The sequence below is a fragment of the Gymnogyps californianus genome, chromosome 25 (genome assembly GCF_018139145.2).
Source record: "Gymnogyps californianus isolate 813 chromosome 25, ASM1813914v2, whole genome shotgun sequence".
NCBI classification, from domain to species: Eukaryota; Metazoa; Chordata; class Aves; order Accipitriformes; family Cathartidae; genus Gymnogyps; species Gymnogyps californianus.
In genome coordinates this window covers 58,280-77,792 of record NC_059495.1, presented here as the reverse complement: position 1 = coordinate 77,792, position 19,513 = coordinate 58,280, and the positions used below count along the sequence as shown (strand labels likewise).

At 52.2% G+C, this 19,513-nt stretch overlaps 3 protein-coding genes across 3 annotated transcripts; 1 reads left to right on the top strand and 2 right to left on the bottom strand.

The window, feature by feature from the left end:
• Window positions 1-44: 44 nt before the first annotated feature.
• HMBS (hydroxymethylbilane synthase) lies at window positions 45-10,841 on the top strand. The gene is made up of 14 exons (XM_050910827.1): window positions 45-68; window positions 205-258; window positions 2,068-2,140; window positions 2,827-2,876; window positions 2,976-3,031; window positions 4,158-4,235; window positions 4,561-4,638; window positions 5,858-5,933; window positions 6,658-6,771; window positions 7,307-7,345; window positions 8,440-8,559; window positions 8,799-8,852; window positions 9,447-9,533; window positions 9,755-10,841. Exons 1-14 carry the CDS (start codon window positions 45-47, stop codon window positions 9,926-9,928), a joined length of 1,077 nt encoding a protein of 358 aa, XP_050766784.1. The 3' UTR covers window positions 9,929-10,841.
• A 312-nt stretch (window positions 10,842-11,153) lies between these two features.
• Window positions 11,154-11,598, bottom strand: LOC127025801 (histone H2A). The gene has a single exon (XM_050910915.1). The coding sequence runs from the start codon at window positions 11,596-11,598 to the stop codon at window positions 11,164-11,166; it is 435 nt and encodes a 144-aa protein (XP_050766872.1). The 3' UTR covers window positions 11,154-11,163.
• A 2,480-nt stretch (window positions 11,599-14,078) lies between these two features.
• On the bottom strand, window positions 14,079-18,799 carry DPAGT1 (dolichyl-phosphate N-acetylglucosaminephosphotransferase 1). Its single transcript, XM_050911037.1, has 9 exons — window positions 18,643-18,799; window positions 18,413-18,533; window positions 18,114-18,327; window positions 17,430-17,576; window positions 17,213-17,297; window positions 16,564-16,752; window positions 15,833-15,920; window positions 15,277-15,432; window positions 14,079-14,666 (listed from the first exon to the last, which is right to left on the bottom strand). The coding sequence occupies exons 1-9, from the start codon at window positions 18,795-18,797 to the stop codon at window positions 14,601-14,603; spliced, it is 1,221 nt and encodes a 406-aa protein (XP_050766994.1). The 5' UTR covers window positions 18,798-18,799; the 3' UTR covers window positions 14,079-14,600.
• Window positions 18,800-19,513: the final 714 nt, after the last annotated feature.

Below are 19,513 nucleotides of genomic sequence, written 5' to 3'. Positions count from 1 at the left end.
GCGCCATGGAGCAGTGCGGGGAGAGCTGAGGGCAAGGCGGTGTCATGGCCGAGCCGGGCACGGCTGCCGTGAGTCGGGGTCTCGGGGGGACTGGGGGTGCGGGCATGGCGGGCCGCGGGGGTGGGGTGGGGGGGGGAAAGGCCCGCCGGCAGCAGCGGGGACCGGCGGGGCAGGGGGCGGCCGCTGACCCGGTTGTCGCCGCAGGGCGAGAACGGCGTGGGCGGCAGAGCGGTCCGCGTGGGCACCCGCCGGAGCCAGGTAGGCAGCGGCGGGGCCGGGGCGCGGGGAGGGCTCCCGTCCTCGGCGGCCGCGGAGGGAGGCGCGGGAAGGCGGAGGGGAGGCCGCGCGGCGCTGCGTGGGAGCGAAGGCGTTCGTCCCGGCGGGTCCCGCCGCCCGGGAAGCAAGTTGGAGTAACGACTCGGCGAGGGCTGAACCGGCGGGGACGTAGTCTGGCACCGCAGCTGCTGCCGGCTCTGCTGCTTGCCGGCGGCGGAGAAAGGCTGAGCTCCCTCGCGGGGGAGCCGTGCGGGATGGAGGGAGCGCGTTCTGGTTCCCTTCTTGGGACGCCGGGAATAAGTTTCGAAAACGCTTCCTTGGGAGCCCCGGTGGGTGCGAGTGCCCCTCCGGGGTAACAGGGATCTTGCTGTGGACTTTTTAACTTGCAAGGCTTGTGCAGCCCTTCCAGGGAGGCGGGAAAAAAAAGCCCCCAACGACTAATGGCTTCAGCCCACACAGAAGACAGGGAAGGGACACGTCTAGAGATACAGTGGGTATCTCTTGCCAGCTGGTTGCAGCAGGGAGGAGCGGACTCGCAAAGGGAGATAAATGTCCTTCAGGGCTTTGTTCTGAGATAATCTCGTTCGTTCTGGTAGCACGTTCTAGGAAGAATTCTGTACTTTCGAGAAGGTGCTTCGCGTAGACATCGGGGCAAGGGACATAGCCCTGCATCGGTACTACCTCTTTTTCTAACCTGAGGCTCTTGTGGTCCTTTACAAAGGGAAGCAGCTGCTTATACTCATTTTACATGTAGAGAAACTACAGTCCCGAGAACGAAGTTAATTGCCCCAGGCTACACAGCTCATCAGCAGGAGAGAAGCTGAAACTCACCTGCGGTTGCTTGAGTCTGTTGCTGCTTGCATGTGTGGAATGATCCTCTGCTAGCGTAATTCTGTTTTTATTTTACTTGCTTCTGCCGCTCTTATGCGAGGGAATGTTCTTCCTGCATTTTACTGCTTTAAGATCTGTTGCTGTGCATGCAGACCTAAGCTGTTACCTTTTTCTTTTTTTTTTTTTTTTTTACTCTGTAGAACCTCTGAAGAGAGCTCTGATCTTGCAGAGGATAACTCACTCATATTTGCCAGTAAATATAGATTTTTCCAGTGGCATAGTGAAATCCTACTAGCTTCTCCCAAAACTTGCAGTATTGGTAAAATCCATACTCTTAGAAAAAGCAGAGGGTATCCAGCGTGCGATATGACTTGTTCTTGTGTGACTGAGCAACAGGAGGATGGTTTTGCTTACCTTTCTGCCCGCTTGCCGATGAGCGGGCATCTTTGAGCGGTCGCATTCCGCAGAGGTGAAACCAAGCGGCTCAAAGTTAGGTAGGTAAATGCTGTCTATGAATAAGGGCGCCGAGGTGGTATAGAGAAATGGAATTTCTGACTGGGGGACAGCTAATGACCTTAATAACACAGCTGGAAGTAGAGCGTGCAAATCCCGACATGTAGGCTTCTGCTGTAGTCGCTCTTCCTAACTCGATAAATTCTTTGCTTTGCCTTGTCAGTGCGTGGATCACGACGGCGCTGGACATGGGGAGATGTTATCCTGCCACTTAGTCGATAAAATAAGTTCTTCAGTGAAATGCTCTGGTCACAATATGAGTTCATATGGTTCACGGAGTTTGTACATACGAGCGATTTTTCTCGGGGCTACTTATTTCTAATGCTTTCGATTTAGAGAATGTAGCGGTCACGCATGCCTGACTGTCAAAGAATGGCAAAGTCCTCTCTAGCTACTGTATGGGCGATGCGTTCTTTGTTTAGGGCTTTGCTTTCTGCTTCGTTGCAGCTGGCCCGAATTCAGACCGACAGCGTAGTCGAGATGCTCCGTGAGCTATACCCTGACCTCCGCTTTGAGATTGGTAAGTTTTTTTGGATGCCACCCTGGGGTGGATGGCAGCAGGAGCCAGCCGCTTATCTTTGTGCGCAAGAGGTGTGTGTAGAGTGCTGTCACGAGGAGGAGGATTCGACCCCGCTTATCTAAGAGTGCCGTCTGAATTCAGTTAGGTTGTGTGGCTCAGCAACTGCTGCTGGTTTCTTCTAGGGGAGAAAGACGGATTTCATAAGCTCCTGATGATTGAAGCTCTGAGTATATCATGCAGATGGTGTTACGTTGCTCCATTTGAGAACCTGGTATTGTTCTGGCCGCATCCCAGTCTGCATTAGGGACGTTTCCCTGTCTGGGGCTTGAGGCGTTCAACAGGAATAATGGGAGCCCAGCCTGGCACTGAAGAGAACTGCTGAGTACCTGTTTACTGGCACTCCAGAGCAAGACCGTGGCAGTTTCTGTTGGGTCAGCTCTTCCCAAAACTTGCCCTCTTTCCCCTTGCTCTGTTTTTGAGGACAGCGAAGGAAATCTCAATTTCACTTGTCTTGAGCGCAGTGTATTTCTAGAAGTGAGCTGCTCTTATATTTATCTTGAGTGTGTGTTCAGGCAGTAGCATGTGGCGCTGTACTGCTCGTTATGTGTTACGTAGATATGTCCAGTCTAGGCCTAGGTGCTCTGACCGAGCCTCACGTTTTACCTGCGCTCTCTCTCTCTGAGCAGTTGCCATGTCAACGACCGGAGACAAGATCTTGGATACAGCTCTTTCCAAGGTAAAGAATCTCTTCTTCCTCTACGCAAGAAGTAATTGTATTTGATGATATATTTGCAGGTGTTTCTTTTGTGATTCATGTTCCTCCATTTATGTGTAGATTGGGGAGAAAAGCCTCTTCACCAAAGAGCTGGAAAATGCACTTGAAAGAAACGAGTAAGAGCTCATTGTTTTCTCTCTTCCTCCTCCAGCATTTGTGGTGCTCTTCGGACGTCTTCAGCTTGCTGCATACGTGATCTAGTTTGCTTCTGTTCTGGTACCTCTCTGGCTAGGAAAGAAATCCTTTGATAAGCCATTGTCTTTTTCTTTTTTCTGTCCCCTCTCTACCCTGGGCTTAGGCCACGTATTTTGAAGTGGAATTATTGTGTCACTTGGTCTGCCCCAGTTAGGTTTTTTTCCTCCTGTGATTTGTGTGTTACGTGCGCATCAGAGAGGATGTAATCTAATCTAATTCCTGCTTACAAGTACGTTCTTTTAAAATAGTTTGCTTGGTGGTCTTAACGTATTGCGTAACATATTTAGTGTTATCAGGTTAACATGTCTTAATATATTTGCATGCTAATTATGCAGGAGAATTGGGCACGGGCAAGTTGTGCTGCTTTCTGGGTAACTTCTTTCTACAGAAAAGCTTGGTTCAGGCTCCTGCTGGAGCAGAGGGAGATTAGCGTTGGGGTTTTTTTGTCTCTTTTTTCTTTTTCGATATCCTGAGGAGGGTTTCAGTGGTACTTATGCCTTAGTTAAAGTAGGTTAAAACCAAAGATATTCTTCTGCATCTCTGACACGTAGGCACGTGATACTGCATTTTCGAGTAAAGTCGGTGAAAAAATACCAGAGACTCAGGCATTTACAATGATGTTCGTTTGCCTTGTGACGAAGCAGATAGCTTTTACTTTGGCTAGCTGTTGTTTTCAGTTTGACACGTAATACCAGACAATGTACCGGTTGCACATTGGTACGATGAGTCTCTCCGTGTGAACGTCTCCGGCGTGTTCCCCTCATTCAGCCTGATTGTTGTAATGTGTCTTGCATCGCTGCTGGGAGGAAGGCATTGTCTTAATTTTACAGGTGGGAAAAGAGAGACAGGGAAAGGTGAAGTGGCTTTTCTGGTGCAATGCTAGAATTCTGTAGTAATTCTGGCTATAGAATCCTGAAATTCCTCCCTCTTCTCCAAATTAATTCCCGGGGTGGATTCACACTTTTCTGTAGATGACCTGCAGGCCTCTGGTAGGTACCGCGTGAGCTCAGCCGTCTGTTCAGTGATTACTGTCCTCTTAATTTTTAGAGTTGACCTCGTGGTTCACTCCTTGAAGGACCTGCCAACTTCTCTTCCTCCTGGCTTTACCATCGGCGCTGTCTGCAAGTAAGTGTGGGCACGAGGCTCGATTCTCCGGGGGACTTGCATTTTACAGTGTCGGTAGCGGTAGGAGAGCAAAGGCAGCTTAGATCCTTTTAGGTGTTCAAAGTTTGATGACCCTCTGATTAATCTCTGTAACGGTGGAAACACTAGAGCTGTCCTTGTGGTCTGTAGCCAGCGGGTTTGCTGGAAAATCTTGCTTTTACGATGATGGTGGGGTATTCTGGAGCCAGAGGCAGTTCCTCTGGGGACCGATAGCAGAACTGTAAAGCTTAACAGCCTTCCGTTAAATGAAGTGTCGGCCATTCTGCGCTTGTGCATTATTTTGCAGAAGGGAAAACCCACTTGATGCTGTTGTCTTTCATCCCAAAAACCGTGGGAAAACACTGAGCCTCCTTCCTGAAAAGAGGTGAGTGGGGAGAGGAAGGGGAAGACAGTCGGGTGTAAAAATGGAAGGGAGGAGTTGGTTGATACTTCCCAGCGGCAAGTCAGTGAGCTCCTTGCTTTATCCTGTAGTGGTGTTACACTGCCTTCCGTTAGCTTTCCATAGACATTACGCTGAACCCACTTGCTGAAAAGAGCCACGCTGTCTTGTGGGAGCGCTGCATGCCGAGTGAGGCTGGATCTCTTGAGCCACCCTTGAGTTGCAATGTTTTCTCAAGTCGGACCCTTTCTTATCGCGGTCTCCAGAGTGAATTCCTGCTCCTTTGTATTGTGCTTACTGCAGGGGAATGCATGCAATGCAGACAGGGTGTCCGGTGCAGTATTTTAGTTTGCACGGGCCTGAACTATGCTCCTGTTCTCACCCAGCCAGTTGCAATTTCTTCATTGTTTTTTTGGCATCGCTTTCTTACGGTTCTGCTGGGAGCGTGAGCAGTTTCTCCATTTTGAATTACCTGCCTTCTCGTAGAGGTTATTGGAGTCTTTTGTCTGAGACAGCTGAGTGAAATTACTCAGATTAAGGTAACTATTAGAAAGATTCCCCCCCCCCCATGTTAAAGTAAAAGAAACAAACTAGTTATGACACAAACGTAGACTCGCGCTTCTGCATGTCTGGATAGCAGGAAAATCATGTCTGGTTTAGGTTCCAGGGTACCAAGAAAAGCGAATAGCGTACATCTCTAGAAAGGAAATGCTTACTGCCCAGACTGGCAGTTTTCTGTGGATTCCAGTTACACACCCTACTGTTCCCAAAGGTTCTCCTCCCACTGCCTTTCTATCGTTGTGGAGTCCCCCCATTTTAGTCACTTCAGTTGTCTGGCTACGTCTGGCTCAGTTTGGGGCAGCCAAGTCTTTTTTTCTGTGACAAGCGTTGCGGTCTTTAAATGAGGTTTCATCGGTCCTTGACGGTGGCTAGGGGCTGCCCTCCAGCAGCATCTCCTATAAATTGGTTCCTTGGGAGTGGCTTGCCTTGCCTAGCTTCAGCCAGGCTTTATGCTAAACCTCACAGAGTGGTTTTCTTTCTTCTAAGGAGATATAAATCATTGGCAGGTTCTTGGATCTTCATTTCAATTAAAAAAAAAAAAAAAAAAAGTCGTCGTTTGTTTCCTTGAAAGTTCTGACACATCTCTAGCTGGAGGTTAAGCGTAGGAGTATTCTGGATTTCATTGATTTTATTTTCCCCACAGTGTGATTGGAACCAGTTCACTTCGGAGAGCAGCTCAGCTCAAAAAGAAGTTCCCTCAGTTAGAATTCAGGGATATTGTATCCTTTCCTGGCAAAACATGGGAGCTGGGTAAAGCTGCAAACAGGAAAGTATAACTTAATGCGAAATCTAGATTCAAGGCTGATTTCTTGTAGGTCAGGCAGTATAACAAACGGCTTCCTCAAAGGCTGCCCTCCGCTAACCTAATGTGAGAGGGGTGTATAGCGTACCATAGCCCGTTCTGTCCTCTGCTTTCTCACGAGGCTGTAAAGAAGGGGCCGGCCTTCATCTAGCTGAGATTCAGGTTGCAGATGAATTTTACGTTAAGGAATGTTCAAAAAACTGCTTGGCGGGTGCCTACCGTGTGTTTGTCGCAGTGGTGTGGCCAAGTGCCGATTGGTTCCCAATACTCGGGATACGATTTGGGCCTCTAGTTCTGACATGGGCCGCTGAACTAGTGGTAAAAGGCATTGTTACTTCAGTCCTAGTAACCTAGTTCTTTGCTATGCAAAAGGAGTTGGTGTCGGGTGTTAATAATGTACTTAAATGACGTGCATCTCTTTTGAGAGCCAGTGCTTGAATTAATATTCCGTAATGCTCGGCAAAATTCTGTTTAAAGAAACAATTGTCCGTATTTAACGCTTCTTTCAGGATGGTACTCTGACTGATTCTCATTTGGAGGCTGTTGGATTCTGTAGGTTCTGTAAAGGGACTCAAGCGAATGTGAAGTGGTTATAGGACTGTTTGCCTGCTGTTTCTATGCTTGCTTAATCACTGCTGCAGAGAGGGAATTTAAATACCCGCTTAAAGAAGCTAGATGAGAAGGAAGACTTCAGTGCCATCATCCTGGCTGCTGCTGGGCTGAAGAGAATGGGCTGGGAGAACCGCATCGGCCAGGTGAGGAGCAGCAAAGCAGAAAATCCCATTCTCTGCCGAACCATCAACTGCTTGCCTTTCAGAGCTTGCGGTTGTCCTGTCGAAGACGAGCATGCAGTCTGCTGAATCCGTTGCCACGTTAGCTCGTGATCTGATGCGCTTCAGGGAGGATTTTTTTTTTTTTTTTGGTTGGGTGGTTGGTTGGTTTTGTTTTCTTCATACAGGACTTTATACTGTTCAGTTTTCCACAGTGCAGTAACAGTTTGTAATTTGGTTGTCTCCCAGCATTTCACAATACTTGCGTCTAGCAACGCAGCAGCGTGCACGACTAAGATTTTTCTGATCAGCTAATTCACAAAGTATTACAGTCCAGGTGAAGGAAAGTGCATTATCTCGCTTTAGGGGTGGAAACACTGAGGCCTGGGAAGGGGGGGGTGATATTTCTTTGGTCGGGCACAAAATCAGTTGATGTTAGAGGTGAGCATAGGATTTGGCCCTCGCTTCCTGTATTCTGAACAGTGCAACTTGAGTTAACTCTGATTTTACTTTCTTCCAGCTCCTAAGCCCTGAAGATTGTCTGTATGCTGTTGGACAGGTACGTTACACCTTTTGTATCTTAAGCTGTACTGCGTATTGAAAGCCGGCAGCAGTACAGTGTGTCAGAGTAGTTAATTGTGCCAAATACCTCTCGTGCGTTGGTTGCCAAAGAACTACTACATCCACCTCTTTTTGTTGGCCGTTACGCTGTTTTGGGCACAGCTTCTGGGGAGAATGGTAGTCAGCTCTGTTAGCTGGTGTGGTGGGGGCTGACTTCCATCAGTAATGGAAAAACAGTAAATGGTAAAGGTAGCGTGTGGCACAACTACGCTGGGGTGACACGGCAGATACGGGGCGGGCTCCGGCAGGATCAGCGTTGCGCTGTACCGGGATAATTGTGCAGAGCCACCGCAGTATCTTTGCCCTGCGACGCTCCCTCCTTCTCCCTTGTGGACGGTGTCCTAAATTCCGTAGGGTGGAGCTGAAACACCTGCCTTGGAGCACGTTCTTAGTGCTCTTGTTTCCAGGCAGGCAAACCACTCCAGCCCATGCTGGCCGTGTGGCTGAGTTTACACAGTGTCGCACAGTGGGTATCAAAGTTGCTAAACCCAAACTGGCTATGCGTTAGTGATTGCAAGTGACCAATCTGCAAATTCAGCCCGAAATAGTGATTTCGATCATGTGTTTGTCAGGTACTGTGCAGTTAGTTCCTTCCCCCCATCTCGTTTCCAGTTTAGGATAATTGTTTTGTTACTGTTACTCATTCAGCATTTGATCTTTATCTCGAGAAAAGGTGGGGAAGCTTGCATTTATCCAGCCTTCTTGTCACGCAGGGACATCAGGGTGGGTGTTTCTATATACGCAGTCATAACCGAGATAGGTTCTAGAATGGTTTGAGGTGACAGCGTGATCTTGAACACTTGGCTGAAGTAAGTTCTGATCGTCCCTTTACAGCAGCTGCTATAGGATGTCTCTGCAACCAGTGGATTGTTTTGTACTTCATTTCTGTAAACGTCTAAACATCGCTCCCTTAGTGAAACGCATCCAAGCCTCTGAGTTCTGGTTCATGACCAATGCTGAGTGCACGCAGAGATGCGGAAGTTGAGGCATTATGACGCTTACTATGTCGTGTGTTTCTTCTTCTTCTTACAGGGTGCCTTAGCAGTAGAAGTTCGTGCCAAAGACCAAGAGATACTGAATATGGTATCTGCCCTGCATGATGCAGACACCGTGTTATGCTGCATTGCCGAGAGAGCCTTTATGAAACGTTTGGTAGGTATGGCATCCTTGCTCTTCTGCCTGCAGCAATAAATACTGCTCTGCTAGTTGACCTGACGCCACAGTATAGGAAATCTGTTACGCTTTCCTAAAACTGCGAAATAGAGATTACTTCTGAATCGAGAGGGGCCTGAAGAGCGATAGGCGGGGTTGTGTGCAGCCTAAACTTTTCAGAGGCCTCCACTTTGAATGTGTCGGGTCGGAGCCTCGGCGTCAGCTGCTTTCTGTTTTAGGAGGGTGGATGTAGCGTCCCTGTCGCTGTCAACGCCACGCTGAAAGATGGCCAGGTGAGGAGTGCTTTGTATTTATCTGGGATTATTTCTGAAAACCTGTTCCAGCGCATGCGTTTTCCCTGATCCTTCCCTGAAGGTAACTCCAGCAGGTATCTTTATAGCCAATTAGGACAGATAGGCTCCTGACTCGAGCCTTCTGGGTTTGTGTCCAAAGCGGGAGTACGAGAATGGGTCTGGCTGCTGAAGCTCAGTCTTCTAGAAAATGCCCTTATAGTAAGTAGCAGGTTCCCTCCCCCCAACCTCGCCCCTTCTTTAAAGGTAGTGTTGCCCTGAGATCTGAAACTCTTGCTTTTGACCTCAGAAAATCAGTGTTTTTACACAACGGAGCGTGATGAAGGAGGTGGGAAGCTAGAAAAAAGATCAGCTTTTTCCTTGGGAAGTCGCATCTTCCCTAACAGGGATTACTTTTCTTATCGTTGTATTGTACCGCTATTCTTGCCGATCCCACTGCACTACAAAAGCCTTCCCCTCCAGACTTAGCTTCGTAGGTTGCATGTTTTTTGTTTTTTTTTTTTTTAAAAAGGGGGGTAGTTGGCTTTCTGTCTGTTTGTTAATGCGGTATTAATCCCTTCTGCGTGTCTTTCCAAGTTGTATTTGACAGGAGCAGTCTACAGTTTGGATGGATCCGATAGCCTGAAAGAGACTATGCAGACCAGTGTTAATTATCCCCAACAGGTATGTGAACCACGGTGGCTTCAAAATCCAAACCTGAAGCTGAATGACAAACCCAGACCTTTTGAAATCTGTTACTTTTGGTCTGGTTCCTTGGAAACCGTAACAGCGCGCTGTTCTTGAGGCTCCTCAGACCACAGATTTTACCCTGTTTCACGTGTGGCTTAAACTATTCATTGCCCGCTCCTTCCCGCTGCCTTACGCTGAGGTGTTTATATTTGCAGAATGAAGACGGACCAAACGATGATGTGCAGCACGTTGGCATCACAGCCAAGAATGTCCCTGGTCAGGCCCAGGAAGCTGCAGAGAGCCTTGGTGTTGAACTAGCTAGTTTACTTCTGAGCAAGGGAGCTAAGCATATCCTTAGCGTGGCAAGGCAGCTCAACGATGCCCGCTAAACCTGTGGTGCGGTCGGCACGATTGCTAGAACTCTAGCAAGTCTTTGCAGTTACACTATCATCCTTCTTTGGAGGAAGGGATTTATTTAAACATTCGCACTGGTCTTATCTGATGTTTGGGCGCAAAAACTTGAAGTAATAAGTTAACTAACTAACTTGAGTAGTTTACGCTCTTCAGGGTTTTCATCCCTCTCTGCATTTCTCTAAATTGCAAAGTGTCTCTGTGAAAGTTTAACAATTTTTGTAGCTAGGAAGTTAAAAAAAAAAAAATCTGTAAGCGTCCTCCTGTTTTGCTTAGGAACAAGGGACTCATTACAGATTATAATCAGAGACTCAACTGTGACGGTACTAAAGCGCTGTACTGGGCTGACAGTACTAAAGTACTTTCAGTAGTCATTGATACTATTTGGGCCTGTTCACTCATCAGAACGCTGAAGAGGAAGACTGCTATTAAGTTCCTAATAGTAAAGTAGCAGAGATGCCCTGTTCATCATAGGTCTCAGTTAAGGTAAGGAATTAAGTTTGCAGTTACCAGATGCAAATTTGTCAGTTGGCCAACAGTAATAAATTAGGAAATGGACAGCCAGTCTCGTTTCCCTCGTATGCTTGTCTACAAGGGTAATGTGAGGCAGTCGTTCATCTACACTAACCAGTCAACAGGGAGCTGAAGAGGAAGCCCAAACTTGGGCTGTCGTGCCTTTCTCTGCAGCTGCTAGCCCCTTCTTTTACTGTGGCTCCTTGCCCTCGCTACCAGGTCGCCATCCTCTCAGCGGGCCTCACGCCTTACAGTGCCTTGTAGAAACACTGAAACGGCACCTTACCGGGGTCCCGTTTTGGAAAGGAAGCATTGTTTTATTCTCTATGCAACGTCCACTAAATGTAACAGGCGATAAATACAGCTGAATTATAAGCACCCCGGTGGAAGTGTCCGTCTTTCCGGAGCAGCTCTCCGGTTCGCAGTTCCTCTGACTGGGCGCCAGCGGGCCGCCTCCTCGCCGCCCCTTCCGTTGGCCGCCAGCCCGCTGCGGGTGCCCGGGCGCCGCAGCGCCGCCTAGCGGCCGGGCGGGCAGCCAGCCCGCCGCTAGCGCTGGCAGGCGGGGCGGAGACGCGCCCCCTCCCTCCCGACCCCCGCGGATCGCAGCTCTCCCGGTGAGCAATGGGGGTGGCCCTGAAAAGGGCCTTTGTGTGGCGCCGGGGGTGGGGGGGGTGGGGGTGTCGTCGGCCGGCCGGCCGCCTTAGTACTCCTGCGACTGCTGCCCGCTGCCCTTCTTGCCGGCCTTGGTGGGGCCCGCGCCGCCGCCGCCGCCTGTCTTCTTGGGCAGCAGCACGGCCTGGATGTTGGGCAGGACGCCGCCCTGCGCGATGGTGACGCCGCCCAGCAGCTTGTTGAGCTCCTCGTCGTTGCGCACCGCCAGCTGCAGGTGGCGGGGGATGATGCGCGTCTTCTTGTTGTCGCGCGCCGCGTTGCCCGCCAGCTCCAGGATCTCGGCCGTCAGGTACTCCAGCACGGCGGCCAGGTACACGGGCGCACCGGCCCCCACCCGCTCCGCGTAGTGCCCGCGCCGCAGCAGCCGGTGAACGCGCCCGACCGGAAACTGCAGCCCAGCCCGGGACGAGCGAGACTTGGCCTTAGCTCGGGCCTTACCGCCGCTCTTGCCACGGCCAGACATGGCGCCTCGCTACGCTGTGGGCGCTACCGCCTCTCCTCCGGCGCTCTGCGGCGAAGTGAGGCGGGAGGCCCCGCACCCAGCCTTTTTATGACCTCCCGCAAAGTAGGGCTCAGCTCATTGGGCAGCCCCACCGCGCCTCCCTATTGGCGCGTCCGCCGGAAGAAGCTTTTTGCTGACTGGTCGCCTGTGCGCCACGGCGGCGCTTGCCCCGAGTCTATTGGCGGCGGAGACCGGCCAATAAGAAGGTAAGGCGCCAAATTCATACCGTGCTGAGGCAGTTGGTGCGCGCCGCCGCCGCCGCCGCCGGGGCGGGGCCGGGCGGGGAGGGGGGGTGTGTGTGCGCGAGGGGGCGCGGCGCCGCCGCTCGGACCGCCTCCGCCGGCCCCCGCGGCGGCGGGCCGGCCTGCCTGCCTGCCTGCCTGCCTGCTCGTCGGGGGGCTGCGGCCGGTCCGCTGGCGGCGGAGGGGCCGGGCAGGCCGCCGCGGCGGGCCTGTGTTGCCTGCGCTCGGGACGAGCTGGCTGTCTCGCAGGGAGCCCCTCGTCCTTCCCGTCCACCCGCGAGCAGCCGAAGCGCCTCCTGCACGAGCGCTGGAACTCCGGACGGGAGGCGGTCACGCTTCGAGGATCGGTTCTGCGTAAGGAGCTGTGGCTGCGTCACCTCCGAGGTTACGTCAGGGCTGGTCACGGTAACCCGAAGAGGCGGAGGGGTGACGATAGATGGGGCGCTCCGGTGACCGCACCAGCGTGATGCCGCCCCGGCTGGGCTGCTGCCAGAGCTTTTTTTGAGGAGTCGGGTCGGCGCCCGGGCCCGGGTCTTGGCCTGGCTCCCCTCCAGAGTGAGTCTGGGGGGCTCCCGGGACGCCTGCAGACTGAGGGGGATCCCCGCCCGTAGGGGTGTTGGGCTTACGGTGGCATACGGGGGAAGAGGATTCGGGGATGCGCAAAACCTCCTGTGAGAGCCTTTTTAGGGGATTGTGGGAACGCGTGCGGTGTATTATGGGTTGTTCAAGGGAAGCGCCAAAGGTGGGGAAGGAGTCAAAGCGGGCTGGGAGGAAAAAAGATGGGAACGTGGAAGGAGAAGCAGGGTGAAGAAGGCGGTCGTGTGCGAACGTGTTGCTGATTGGTAGCCTTTATCTCTGCAGTCTGTCCTGCCTCGCTAAACTCCCTTTCTAGTTTTTTTTTTCCAGGGTGAGGGGATTGTCTGCCCTGCGTGCACATGTAAGCCTGGAGGCCTAAGCGCCAGTAACTGGCGTCGGGCCGCAGGTCAAAGGGGCCAGCATGTGTATGTGGTACCAGCAAATGGGAAGACCGGAGCATGCGCAGAGGGGGGCCGGGGCTAGGGTGGAACGCCAGCGTGTGTGATCACTAGCGAACGAGCCACACTAGTGAGCGAGCAGGTTAATGGGCTTTGGAGCCAGGTATCTGGGACCAGACAGGGGAGAGATTGCGGGCGGAGGTAGGTCTAAGCCAGCTTACCGGACAAAATGGGGTGGCTGCCTGAGAGATGGCTACTGGGAGGCCGTACGTCTGGATCAGCTAGCAGAGAGATTAATTTCTCTCTCTCCCTCTCTCTAGGTAAGAAGATTTAAGTAAGAGCAAGTAGAGTAGTACCGTGGACCTCAGGTGTTCATATGCCCCCGTGCCAGGAAATCTAGCGGCTAGTTACTGGACAGACTGAGTGTTTAAGGCCAGCTACCGAAGGGATTCATGTTTGTGTGCGTGTATACACGTATATGTTTATACGAATATGCTCTACTAGCAGACTTCCAAACTGATCGGCTGGAGAGGAGGAAGAGGATTCGGCCGCTCGTACCGTTCACGTTTGAGTGCTGTGTGTTTTCTGTGTTGATCGGTATCGCTGGACATGTGCATTTTTGCCTACCGGGAATACATTCTCAGCCTCGCTACTGGCTGGACTTGGGTGCGTGGAGGTGCAGCAGCCTTGCATCTATTATGGCACCGGACTCGGCAACTTTTACTGTCACCCATCTCAGCGTCCCTGTCTTTGCTGTTGCATCATTTTGCTTTTCGCTCCCGTTAATCTCGCGCAGACTCTTTAACCTGGTACTCCGAGGCTGTTATGTGTTTTTCTGTCAGGGAGGCAGGAATTCTGCGGTGAACTACGGTGCCAGATACCGCTACATAAACAATGATTTGTATTTGAGGAAAAGATAATTGCAGCCTGCAGGGTCTTAGCTCCATGTTAATCTACGGTTTTTACTGATGTCCTCTGTTACGCAAGGACACAGCGATCCTTACTCTGCTAGCCTGTTCCAGACGTGTCCTGTTCCACAAAGGAAGGCAGGAAGGCGGATGACAGAGGTGTTCACAAATAAAAGCCCTTCCATGGGAACATTCCCGGTAGCTGTGAAAGAGGAGGGAGTCTACTGCAGAAACGATCAGCCCCCTAGCAGGGCAGAAAGGCACAGAGATGTATCGTGTAACCTAGTTTCGCTGCGTGTCAATGTTCCCGAGGCAAAGCACTGAAGGGGAAAGGGTACCACGAGTTATTTTATTCTCAGAGTGCTCTGAGTTTTGGGTATGATTTATAACATGTCACTCTATGTCCGTGGACCAAAGACAGCATTGGAGAAGCCAGGAGAGGATTCTGGTTTACTTGTTCTGCTGTAGAGAGTCTCACAGAAACTGAAGTTCCCGTTTTCTCTCTCGGGAGACGGTAACATGCTTGTTAGATGTATAGAGATTTAATCTTTCCCGCTTTCCCTAAGTGCTGTGAGGTCTTTTGGGTCATGTACTCCCAGGAACAACGATGTCCAAGTAGCACTGAATCTTTTCTGTCAGCAGAATCGGACAAAAGCCTCCTATGCACAAAAAAAGACGATGACGGTTCAAGACTGGCCCACGCAGTGTAGTTGCTTGCATTTTGACAGGTGTCCTGAGGTTCTTGGAGGGCCGGAGTAAGATCAGTTGAATCATTTCGTCAGCAATTAGCGAAAACTGACTGGCAGGTACAACTCTTTCCCCTGCTCCCAACAGCCCAGTCAGACATCGTAAAACAAGCGCACTAGTTGGTACCGGACTGAAAATGCAATCGTGCTGCCCAGGACCTAGGTAGAAATCAGACAGACAACGGAAACATCATAGTCTTAAATAGTTTACAGGCTGGCAGATTTGTTCTTTCCAGATGGATTTGCTATGCTTTCCAGCGTAGCGGCAGTATCCGTGAGGCACCTCAACCTTGTGCTCCAAGCTGCCTCAAAACGCTCCCACACCCCGCTCAGATTTCAGATGCCGCCGAGCTGCGTGCCACGCTTACGCAAGTCCACCAGCCGGAGGTAACTCCGGGACTGCGTTATTTGGTATGACTGAACAACGGCAACGTGGAAAAAGGGTGTATCCGGTCAGAGTGACAAGGCACTCTGCTTTCCTAATGTTTTTCTAGCATCCAACGATTCGTGCCTCGGGAATCTTCTCAAGCTAACCTAGGGACTTTGTATTTACTAGCTCTCAATGAGCGGGGTGGGGAGGGGGGAGGAGTCTGTTTCCCCCTTGAGCTGTGTAAACTTCCAATTCTCCTCAAGTTCCGCAGCTCAACTGCATCTCGTGTGAAAAGCATGCTACTTTACTTCCCCCTTTCCCCTTGAAACTCTTGAGGCCGACCTGGATCTGTTTCTATTGCAGGGTACGTGTTTCTACTGGAGGAACCATTTGTCTGACCTGAATGAGTAGCAACAGGAGAGTGAGACTTCGCTCGTGGGTGGGTCCAATCAGCTTTATAACAAAGTTAATCAGTGTCATATTATTGCACTCGGTGTATTCGCCATCTTCATCCGTTCCGCTCCTCACATCTACTACGTGCAAGATCTTGACTGCCTGGGGAAAGAAATATTGCACGCTATTTCACCAGGTACGTTTGGTGCTCACCGGCTGGTTTTGCTCAAGATCCCTTTTGCTGTGTACCATCCCTGAAGTCTGGCGCGTGCTCTTACTAAAAAGACAGGACAGGCTTACGATGGTCCTGGGACACTGCTACGTGCGGCTACTCTGAAAGATTGATTATTAACGCAATCGAGTGACTGCGAGGGATGGTGATAAGCATCACCATAAATGAAAACGCTTTTCATATTATTCTAAGCAGAATATTTTCTTCTGGATTTGAGCCAGGAAATAACTAGTGAACCCAGAAGTTCTGCATTCCCTCCCATCCTGTTCCTCTCGCATTTTATCACTGCCTCAGAACGTGTCTGGATTTTGAATGTTTTCCGGACATTACCTTCAGAATGTTTATTCCCAGGGCAGAGAGGCTCTTAGTTTTGAATTTGGAGTAGCTCATCTCCAACTTCCCTGTACTAGGATTGAGCCTAAAAGAAACATTAAAATTTTAGTCCAGATACAGCAAGGAGACAAAGAGATCCCTACGTAAGCAGACTGAGATCCCTAGCTGAGTAGTCGAGAAAGAAATCCGGTGGTGGAAAAAGCAGGAATAATCCGATACGCTTCACCACAGCTGCCGATACCTAGTCCCTCAGATCGGGCAGAGTCAGGAGGAGATTCCTCCCCGCTGCACCCCCAATATACGCATAAAGCTGTATAGCTTTAAAAATAAAATAGAAGAATCTAACATCTGCAGAGACAATTGCTGATATGGCACAGTGCCACAGAATGCTTGCTACTATGCAATCTTAGCAGATACTACTGCAACAGCATTAGAAGTGGCCTGTATCAATTTCTCTCAGCCTTGTAGCTGAGAATAATCACATTCTAACATTGTTAAAAATCACTCTTCTGTTTCTGGGGGTGTGGGGTGGTCAGAAAAGTTAACTTCTTTGAGAAACCTCTACTGCATGACTCTGTAGCTGGCAGAGCGAGCCAGCTAACTTTTAACTATAAAACTTCTTTCTTTGATGGCTTTTAAAAAGAGCACCTACTGCCACCTTTCTCGACCGGTGTTGGAGATAAAAGGCACGATCTGCGGTACCATTACAGGTCACTCGGGTACGTTACCTCGGCAGCCGGTGACGGGGACAAGGAATGACGTGGAAGAGTTGAGGCAAAGAGTAGAGGAAGTTGAGCACTTGCGGGATGAAAAAAAGCAGCATTGTTTTGCTGAAGTGCCCCAAGATCCCCACCACGGCGAAGGTCATGCCGGCAAAGTAGCAGAAGGTGTCCCCGACAAACACTCGAGAAGGGTACCTGCAAGCCACAGGGCAGAAAAGCAAAGGTCTGTCATGATCTCCATTGCTGTGAAAATGACTTTACAACTACTGAATGTATTCCCACGTGGCACGTTAGGGGCCGAGAGGGAACTGCAGCAGATCTACACAGTAAAAACAACAATTGCAGGTATTTATGCTAAGAACTGCGGGACTGGGACCCACAATGCAACTTACAGAGAACACGGTATGAAAAAACAGCTGGCGAGACACGAGGGAGCGTATTCTGTGCATTTTGGTGAGCCGGCGTGACCGGAATTTTTCTAATAAAAAGAAAAGCTACCAGTGCGTCGACGCTTTGCGCTCTTGGTTTCGACAAGAAGCCCGTCTACGCTCTGGCGTCCCACCTGCACGTCAGTAAGCGGTTTTGTTTGTTTGAAAAGGGGGGAAGTAAAGGGAAAGGACGCTTCCGAAGAAACTCTGAATGTCCATCCTCTTACCAGTTGTGGTAAAACAGCCCCAGCGTGGTAAAAAAAAAGGGAATCATGAAGTAGAGAGAAAAGATGTGATCATCTCGATAATCCCCTATAGAAAAAAGAAAAAATGCGTTTGTGATAAGACAGGACTGGCTGATTTTTAGTAATACAGATATTGAAATCTAGGATTCTATCTCCCTTTGATTTTTGCACCCGCAAACATATACGTTATCTTCCTTACCATTTAACTCTACAATGTTGAATACGATAATGGAAGCAGCTATCACCAGAGACTGCCCTGCTTCAATTCCATTAATTCCAGCGAGAATGTTGATGGCGTTAGTGCAGAACACTGCTAGCATGCCCATGTACACGTAGTAGAGGATACCTGCAGATCAGAGCGAGCCAAGTGCTTTAGTATTCACAGGCGAAGCGGGCCCGGGCCCAATTCACCGAAGCTCTCGCTTCCTGCTTTGTACAACAATCCATTACCTAGCGATCTCGGTGAGTTTTGATATCGGTAGCTTACTAATAAATCGCTCCCTCTCCTGTGAATAAGCCGTCGCGCGTACGCACAACACAGCGACTGTGGCAAACCGTTGCGACACGGCGGCAGGCCATAGCGCTCTGTTTCTGTCCTTCGGTCGTTCTGGTGTCGGCAGCTGAGTGCCCTGTGCACCTGGCGCTCAACTATCGCCAGAATCCTGGAAAAAAGATCGGTGCCTATCTATGCACGCTTGAAGGCGTGCTGGGTTACTGGATGTTCTTTCCAGCCTAATATTTAGTGGGTGGAGTTGCGCCCTCTCACCGGTTACTTAAGCAAATCCTTCGTGCGTTCCCTCCGCAGCACAGAGCGCCGTCAGGCGACCCTGTGCACCGATCGCTCGCCGCTTGGATTGATGGCTTGCGGTGATTCGTAACTTACCCAGGTCCAAGTGCATGCCCAGCAGCACCCGGAAGGGCTTAGGCACCACAATGGTCGTGTTCCCGAAGTTGGTGAAGTAAACCATGAGCAGCGGGAGGGAGGCCATGGTAGGCAGGAGCAGCTTGTGGCGCCAGCGCAGGTTCAGGACGTCATCTGCAAAGCCCAGGAAAATCATGCAGCAGATGGCGAGGAGCGAACCGATGAGCTCCACGAACTGCAGGACAGAGAACAGGACCCCCGTTACCAGCGGCCGCTCCTGGCCCATGCCTGCCGCGCTCCCAGCGCCGGGCGAGCCTCACCTCGTCGTGAGGGAAGGCCGCGCACTGCTCCTCCACGAAGCACCTCAGGAAGGGCACGGGGATGAAGCAGAAGAGGATGATCAGGAACACGGCCCCGCTGATCACACCCTGTGCTTCGGGGCTGAAAGGAAGGTAAGGCGGGGAGTCAGCCCGGCCGGTCCCGGGGCCGGGCCGGTGCCGGGGCCGGTCCGGCCCTGCGGCGCACGGTTCGGCGGGGCAGCGCTACTCACACGGGCCGCCGTGAGGCCTTGTTGAGGTCTTCGCCGAAGAGCCGCGCGGCCAGAAAGTGGTCCTTGAAGGCCGGGATCAGCGTCAGCGTGGCCGCGAAGCCCAGCAGCGACCCGCCGAGGTTGATGAGGAGGGGCACGGCGGGCCAGGCCGCCATGGCCACGGCGGGCGCGGCTCCTGCCAAGGGCACCGAGCGGGGCCGGGCGCGGAGCGCCGCCCGCTGACGCCTCCCGCCGGCTGTTTCCAGCCGGACGCTAGAGAGGAGGCGCCGGAAGCACGGGCCCCCTCCGACCTATGGGCGAGGGGAGCGCCATCTTTGGCCCTGGCACGAGCCGCCTGCCGGCGCGGGGCTCTGCTCGGACGGCGGCCGGGACCGGGGCCGGTAGCGCTTTCGGCTGCGCTGAGGGGCGCGAGTCAGCGCCTGTGCCCGGCGCTGGGGTCTGCGTGGATCCGCCCGTGCCTCCGCGAAGCTCTCTGCGCGGGAAGCAGCGCTGGCTCCGGCCTGGGGGCGGCCCCGCGACGGACTCCGCCCCGCAGTGCCCGCAACCGCCATGGCCGCCTCGGCGCCCCACCAACCGCGCGCCGGCTCTGTTCCGCCCCCAGGTACGTCACTTCCTCCCGGCGCGGCGAGCGGGCAAGCCCCGGCGGAGGGAGGCGCGGGGCCGCCATGGCGCTCGCCCTGCCGGTCTGCCAGCAGCCGGAACCGCGTTTTGCCCAGGTCTGGGAGGCGGCGCTGGCGGGCGGCTGCCGGCCACCCCGGGCAGCGCAGCCACCGCCAGCCGCCGAGCTCCGCGCTTGCTGGCGGCGGGGCGGGGAGCCGGCTGACTGGCGGGGCGGTCCCGCGCCTGGCGCTGGCGGGATGCGCCAGAGCGA